The sequence below is a fragment of the Delphinapterus leucas genome, chromosome 7 (assembly GCF_059928025.1).
Source record: "Delphinapterus leucas isolate spDelLeu-1000000601 "Yukka" chromosome 7, BTC_Dleu_Yukka2, whole genome shotgun sequence".
Lineage (NCBI taxonomy): Eukaryota > Metazoa > Chordata > Mammalia > Artiodactyla > Monodontidae > Delphinapterus > Delphinapterus leucas.
The window spans coordinates 33,681,133-33,689,544 of NC_143135.1; the positions used below are offsets into that span (position 1 = coordinate 33,681,133).

The 8,412-nt window shown below is 37.7% G+C and overlaps 1 protein-coding gene across 1 annotated transcript; it reads left to right on the forward strand.

The window, feature by feature from the left end:
* Positions 1-582: 582 nt before the first annotated feature.
* SVIP (small VCP interacting protein) lies at positions 583-7,385 on the forward strand. The gene is made up of 4 exons (XM_022583746.3): positions 583-777; positions 3,472-3,522; positions 4,060-4,173; positions 7,150-7,385. Exons 1-4 carry the CDS (start codon positions 724-726, stop codon positions 7,162-7,164), a joined length of 234 nt encoding a protein of 77 aa, XP_022439454.1. The 5' UTR covers positions 583-723; the 3' UTR covers positions 7,165-7,385.
* The last annotated feature ends 1,027 nt before the right edge of the window (positions 7,386-8,412 follow it).

An 8,412-nucleotide genomic window follows, 5' to 3' on the forward strand; every position in this document is an offset into this window, starting at 1 on the left:
TAAATATTTCTGAATATATCAAAACATTATTATTACTCTTGAATGGATAAATGAATCCAAAGCACCAGAAACTAATAGGAAACTCAACTAAAGGTGCATTCATGAGGCTCAATTCTAAAACACAGTGATGGATTTCACGTTCTGCCCTCTTAACTGAAGTAGTACTGAGTGGCACTTACAAAAAGCGGGCTGACATCAACTTGAAATCTTGGCTTTAATTTCTTGGAGGTCAGAGTCCCTTCTCACAAAAGAGGTAGCATAAACTATCCAGAGTCTTGTCACTCATTTATACAGGGCTAGCCAACTGGGCTAGCTTTGAGGCCATAGCCAAGCTTTTCCACCTCTCCTCTGCATGTCGCCCTCCGCAGGTGTTTCCTGGGATCAAGGCCCCGTCCTAGCAGAGCCTCTGGAAGTGTGGGTGGGGCGGCTCCTCAGTGGGGCGGAGGCTAGCTTCAGGGGTGGGGTCCAGGCACGACCAGGGTGGAGGCTGGCATCAGGGGGGCGGAGCCGAGCCCCAGAGGAATGGTGGGGCGGGGGTGGAGCCGCGGGGCGGTGGTGGGGAGCTGCGGCAGAGGAGCGGGGCGGAGCCGAGCCTCCCAGTCACCAAGCCGCCCGCTGAGGGCGGAGCGAGCACCGCATAACTGGGACTCGGGTCTGATCGCGCAGTTCGCACGGCCTGGTCTGGGGCGGACCCAGAAGGAGAATCCCCCAGCTGCGATCCCCATGGGGCTGTGTTTTCCCTGTCCCACGGAGGCCGCGCCTCCTTCGCCGGACCTGGTAAGTAAGACCGCCTCCCAGCGTCCCCGCGTCCGCCCGCCCGCGCCGCGAGCACCTGTTCCCGGAGGGGCGCGCCGGAGGCCCCGAGCTGCGGCCCCAGGACTGGCCGTTGGAAGCGGCGGCACGGGCCGTGGAGCCCGTCGACGGGGACCTTGGTGGCGGAGATGGTGGCTGTGCTCCGAGGGACCTTGAGGTCCTGCCTGCCGGACCTGGGCTGCTGCCGCCGCGTCGGTGTCTTTCTAAAGGCGTCTCCAGCGTCTCTTTACCTTCAGCTGGGTGGCAGAATTGGCAGTTCGTAGGACGCAGGCGCACGTGGACGGTGCGATGTGGCGGCCATTCCTGGCGATGCGGTAGATGGAGTTAGGGTGCGAAAAGAAATCCTTCTTTCTCCCGGAACTGAAGTGTTTAATCTTGTAGGAGATGTGCATCTTCCTGTTTGTACCAGCTGTTTAAAGAAGGTGATCAGTAAAGTCTCGTATATTTCTGCGCTTTATTGGATATTGTATTAATGACTTACCTTTAGTCTTTATCACTTTTAAGGTTTTTTTTTTGAAGTATTTTATGTAGTACCGAGTGTACAGTTTGTAAAGTTGCCACGTTTAGCAAATAAAAATATAGGGCGCCCAGTTAACTTTGAAGTTTCAGATAAACAATATATTTAAAAGATACGTAGGTTTGTTCCATGCAATATTTGGGACATACTTGTACTAGAAAGTATTCATTATTTATCTGGATAATTTCAGATTTAACTAGGTGGTTTGTGGTATAATACATTTATACTTTTTGTAGCTTTCTAATTTTTAACAGCAGTTTTACCTTAATAATCCTTACAGGAAGTTGATAACGGAACACCTAAATTCCTCTCTTGTATCTGGCTAAAAATTCGTTGAAGGAAATGAGTTGTTTAGGGAAGTACATTAACTCTTCAGCTATTTGATCATAAATACTAAAAATGACCTGGAAGTTGATATGAGAAAGTTCACCTTGTCTTTCTTGCTACTGTTGCTTTTAAATGTTCTTAATTTTGTTTATCTAGCTATTGATAAAATACCAATCTGCCAGCATTTGTTAAGCCCTTCCTCCCCTCCCCCGCCCCAGATAACCACATTGCTTACTGCTTGAATGTCACTTTATCTTTGAGGCTTTTCTTCACCACCCTACATAAAGTAGATCCTCCACGCTACCATCCACCCATCCTTCCATTTCTTATAGACCATACTTTTCTTTATATTTCCCTAAAGCACTTACGTCAGTCTGACAGATGTATATTTATTTGATTATATGTGACTGTCCTCATTGGAATGTAAATTCCATGTGGGTGGAAACATTTATCTGTATTATTTCACTGCTGTATCTTCAGCATCTAGAAAAGTTCCTGAGGCATGATAGTTGCTCAATAAGTATTTATCCAGTGGATGAAATGAATGAATGAATGTATTGTGGTATGGAAAATGCGGGAATTATTAACACAGCTCCCAAGAGAATGCTACTTACTTATGTAAAAATATAAATATTTACATAATTTATAACTTATTATTATGAATAATACAGATAGAGAAAAATAATATTCACGGTTTCCCATCATGGAACAGTACATCTCATAAATTTCCTCTAGTCCTTCCTGTCCTACTCAATAAGATTCACTCACTTCATTCATGAACTTCTTCCGAACATACCAGCCTGCTTCAAACTCCTTTTTTTTTTTTTTTTTCCGGTACGCGGGCCTCTCACTGTTGTGGCCTCTCCCGTTGCGGAGCACAGGCTCCGGACGCGCAGGCTCAGCGGCCATGGCTCACGGGCCCAGCCGCTCCGCGGCATGTGGGATCCTCCCAGACCGGGGCATGAACCCGTGTCCCCTGCGTCGGCAGGCGGACTCCCAACCACTGCGCCACCGGGGAAGCCCCAAACTCCTTTTTAATTGGCAGTACCAAACCGTGTATTTCCCTGCTTGTATTATTAAATGTCATTTGTTTTATTATTGCCCTGACTAGCTTGTAAGCTCTTTTTTTTTGAAAAAGCAAATAGATTATTTTATAGGCCACTCTGTGTGTGTATGTGTATGTGTGAATGAGATATATAATATATATATGATATAGATGTAGGTGTATGTCTCATCATGTGCTTATTTGGAGGGTTTTAAATTTTTTTTTAATTTTTATAAATTTATTTATTTTTGGCTGTGTTGGGTCTTCGTTGCTGTGCGCGGGCTTTCTCTAGTTGCGGCGAGCAGGGGCTACTCTTCGTTGAGGTATGCGGGCTTCTCATTGCGGTGGCTTCTCGTTGCAGAGCACCGGCTCTAGGCATGCGGGCTTCAGTAGCTGTGGCATGCAGGTTCAGTAGTTGTGGCACGCGGGCTCTAGAGCACAGGCTCAGTAGTTGTGGCGCACGGGCTTTGTTGCTCCGCGGCGTGTGTGATCTTCCTGGACCAGGGCTTGAACCCATGTCCCCTGCATTGGCAGGCAGATTCTTAACCATGTGCCACCAGGGAAGTCCTTGAACGTTTATTGATTGGGAGAATGAAATTCAGAAAGTTGAGTATTTTATAAATGTTATAAATAATGGCATTCTTAATAGGACATTTGGGGCCAGTACTATTTTTGTAAACTGTTATATTACCTATAAGATAAAAGTATAAAATATCAAGAATAATGTTTGGTTTTATTTTAAACCATATTTCTTACACATTTTTCCTAGGAAGAAAAAAGAGCAAAGCTTGCAGAGGCTGCAGAAAGAAGACAGAAGGAGGTGAGAGTAAAAATAAAATTCTACCTTAGATAATTAAATTTGCGTTTTGTTCTCTATAGATGTCTATTACTAGTAGTATTCTCTAATGAAAATGGTATCTGATATCTTAGAAATTTAAATTAAAGGAAAACATTTTCAAAATGATTTCTGTTTCTATAAATTGGTTTAATGCATTTATGTCATTTAATGTATGAAAATTTCTATACACGTCTTCTGTTATGGGAGATGCCAAGGAAGAATCTTAATAACATTCTTCCTTGAGATGAAATGACTGTGCCTTATAAAACACTGACAGATGTGAAGTAACTTTAGGGGGGAAATGTGTATGGTTGCAAAATACCCAATGAAGAAATCATATGTTGTACGTAAAGCTGTTGTAGAAATAGTCTAATTCTTTGTTACCAAAAATAGACCAACCCCATCCCCTACCCCCCACCTCCAAAGAAAAACCTAAAAGGCAGAAAACAAACAACACCTTTTGGTAACAGGAAATTAATTTTTGTTCTTTTTCTACACTCCTTAATAATTTTCCTGAAGGCTGCATCTCGGGGCATTCTGAACGTTCAGTCTGTGGAAGAAAAGAGAAAGAAAAAGGAAAAAATAGAAAAAGAAATGGCTGCATCTGGACCCCCACCAGAAGGTGGCCTTAGGGTAAGTATTAAAATTTACTTAAGGTTTGATTTACCTGGAATTTTTCAAAACTCCAGTAGCAATCCGTTCAATAATTTCCTCGGGAAATGGATTGTCAGAAAATTGTGAATTAATTTAAAAGCATGAACAATATAGATTGGAAGAAGTGTCAGCTTATTTGGACATTCCAACATTCATTGGAATAGATTTGCTTTCTTTTTCCCAAAATGAAAATAGACTTTTCCTGTTTATCTCAACCCTATATCATAATACTTCATACTTATATGATTAATGGCAATCTTAAATGTGTAGAAAACTTAGGCAAAATGGAAGGACACAAAGAAGAAAGTAAAAATCACCCAAATTCAGTGTCATTTTGACAGACATCATTTCTAATCTCATATACTTCAATCTTAGAAAATTGGATTATACTGTAAACTACTTCAAACTCTGAGTTTTTTTCACTAAATGATTTGAGATTTTGAGCTTCCCATTGTCACTCATTATCATAGTTACGTTAATGTTAATTTGGACAATAGGGTGTACACAGGTGAGTCTGACACATGCCCATCCCAATAGCAGCAGTTGTAGCTCTTGACACTAGAAATATAATGATGGACAAGTTAAACAGCGTCCCTGAACTTGGGGATCTTTACAGTCTAGCAGGATTATAAAGGTTTTCTTTTACATGTTAAAGCTCAGGAGGCGAATGGTTCAGATATTAAGATTTTCTTCTTTGTTCCATTTTTAAAGGAAATACATTTCTCAAGGGTATTTGTGAAAAGGACAATGTCCTGAGTTTCATTTATATTTAATTTGTCAGTGATTTATGAGCACTTGTTTAGCTGATTCTCTGTCTTCTCCATTTGGTTTGGTTTTTGCTCTCAAAACTATCTGTATAAATACATATATGTACGTACCACCCAAGTTGTGGGGCAGGCAGTTCAGGAGCATCCTGAGCAGACATGATTCTGACTCAGGAATATCACATAGCAATAAGATTTATCTGTGTGCATTTTATTGTTATATGTTACTTCATCTAATCTCATTTAATAAATGAAATTAAAAGAAAATAATTTTTTATAGTTAACTTTTAACAATATATAAAATAATTGGTTTTGATATTAAGGTAAATAACTGACCATTGTGTTTATTTATTTATTTATTTATTAATATACCCCCATAATAGAATAGAATAAATGTAAAGTAAAACAGTTGGAAGATACAAGGTCAGATATTTATCAGAAGTATAGATGCTTACTTTCAATATTCTGTTGAGATAAAGATCTGTGTCACCAGGTTTACTTCATATAGAGTTCTCAAAGACAAAGAATTTGTGAAAATTAAATTATGGAACTGAAAATGATGCTGAGATCAACTATTTCATAGTAGAAGAAATAGAAGTTCTGAATGACTTGAAGTCACATATAATGTTACAAAAGGGATACTTTATGTATAGTCAGAAGGTACTTATTTAACATGTTGTAACCTAACAAATTTAACATCAGCTTTTGAACTCTTAAGGGAGAAAGGGGCTTTCTTAATTAAACCCAAAGCTTCTGTGCCCTGAAGCCTATAGATTAAAAATAAATTAGGCCCTATATTTCTTCTGGTCCCCTCAGAAGTGCTCAAAATGAAAAACATCTCAGTGTTAAATTTAGTACCTTTTTTCTTTGACCACATGCATTGCTCATTGAGAGCATGAAGTGAAGTTCAAAATAAATTTTTGGAGTAACTTTAAAGAGTAACTTTAATGCTCAAACCCTTTGGCCTAGGCTCTTTTAGGGGCTGCTGTCAGGCCTGTTCTACAGGCTGGCCTTGAGTGTTCTGTGGTATAGCTAGATTCTTCCTAACCCGACTTCATAGTGTGAGGAAAACATGTCCTTCTGTGTTCATGCCCTCCACATATTCATCTCCTGACTAGCTGCCTCTTCCTGGGACACTTGGCATTGGCCATGCTCACTGTGTTCTGGAAAGGCAGAACTTATTTTACGAAGTCAGTGTGATGATAGCATCAGGACACAAACTAGCATCAGTTCAGGATATACTAGTAGAGGAGTGGTGGCAGATGTCTAGAGCAGTGGCTCATGAGGAGCTTTCAAAAAAGACTGAACCTTGGGTCTGACCTTATATCAATCAGAATCTCTGAGAGTGGGACTTAGCCATCAGGATTTTTAAGCTCCCCAAGGAGTCTGATGTCAAACCAGATTGAGAATCACTGCTCTAGTGTTTGTAACACTAGTCCTAAGAGATATTTTGTGGAAAATAGAATCCCATGGTAAAAATGTTTAAAAATCCTGAATATTGTGTTATATATTGAATTCCTTTCTTAGAGATTAAAAAAGGCACACTATTTAAGTCTGTAAGAAGTTCTAAAATAAAGAAAAGCAAGTTTACTTGGATTAATCCTTAATTTTCAAACTTTAAGTAAAGATTTTTTAAAAATATGTTAAAAAAAATTCCTTGAATGTACTTGGAAAACACTACTTTAGAGACTGGTAAATATCTCTGGTAATATCCCAATGGCTTTTTCAGAACTTACTATTGCAGATTTAATAAACTTGATTAAACAGAACACCAAATGGAATAGTTTCTCAAGTTAAGCAAGGAAAAGACTTTGCCAGACCATTATTTAATAATTTATACCGTTTCTTCGCTCCCCTGCCTCAAACAAGAATTTCTTTATTTTTATTTTGTAGTTTCATTGTTGTTCTTGTTTTGTGATGTTTTGTTTTTCTTTTACTGATTATCAGGTATTTGGGAATCTAGCTACCACTCATTTATCTGCCCAGATATTTTGTTTTATTTCTTTATATTTTTATACCATCATGTATCTTATTTCATACTATAATGTAAAATTTTACTAATCACTGCTACTCACAAAGATCATTTTACATTTGTATAGCCTATATTTCTCTCTTATCTGTTTGTTCACTAGAATATAGTAACATAACTTTAAACAAAATTTACTTTTCTCTATATTTTTATCTTTTCTAGTGGACAGTTTCATAAAGCATAACATGAGTGGAAGAGTCTACTGCCAATAATTAATATCTGCAATCAAGCGGACATCCTCAATTTAATTTCTTCTCTTTGAATAAATGAAGATTCAGACTTCATAATTTTAGTGCTCTTAAATGCAGTGCTTTTTCAAAATTGAATATTGAAAATGCTTTTGATTGTTAGACTTAGAAAATGGCCAGACCTTTCATTAAATGTTTATTTTCTCTACATTTGCTCTTCTGCAGACAGTGGGTGATTTGCCGTTTTTTAGTAGTTAAAACATGGGCCTAAATAGTGAATATATATTTATATATTGCATGGAAAAATTCTGCATACATCTCAGATATTAAAGTTTGCACTTGTATTTTCCCTCCTTTATAAAATGACCTAGCTATTTATAGTTTGCCGATTAACCTTATATCTCTTTATTTCATTATAGGTGAAGACTTTTGCTTAAACTTATGGACTTAGTGCCTTTAAACTGATCATCAGGGAAAATCTTGAAAAATCATTTGAAGGGCTTATATGAAGGAACACTGTAAATTTTTATAACTTACTAAGAAATTAATATTTGTAGAAAACATTGAATTTCCCCTAATTTATTTTCTACTTCTGTAGCTTATAAAATTAACATACTGTGTTTTACATTATAATACTTTTTGGGTTTTTTTGCTTGCTGAGTTTAAAATTATATATTAGTGGTACCATCAGAGGGCAGTGATGTACTATTATACAGTATCAGATTCAGCTCTATAAAGATCTTTGCAGTAATTGAATGAGTTAAACTAAGAATCTGGATGGGTTAAATATAACAAAGTATAGTGGTAATGTGTTTGTCCAAATTTCATAGGTGTTTTTATTCTTTTGTATTTATTAAAGAATGATCATAAGATTTATATAGATGTCAAATTACCAAGGCAAGTATGAATATATGAAAGAGAAATATGTAAGTACTGTATTTAAAAAGGTCTACTTTAAACATAAAAATATTGCAAGGTAATTCTATATGATACATTGCCATAAACTGTGTAGATTTTTGTTCATTTGTAACATGTATTATAACATATTTGGTGTTTTGAGTTTTTTAATATATAATAAGCTAAAATAGAAGAATTGCTGTGTCTTTTAATTTGGTTGCTCTTTTGGATGACAAGGCCACAGTCTGAGCCCTAAATTAGAATTTTCAAATATCAAGTACAATAGGGACTGTAAATTAAATAGACCAGCTCATTTGATTTACAGAAAGGAAACTGAATC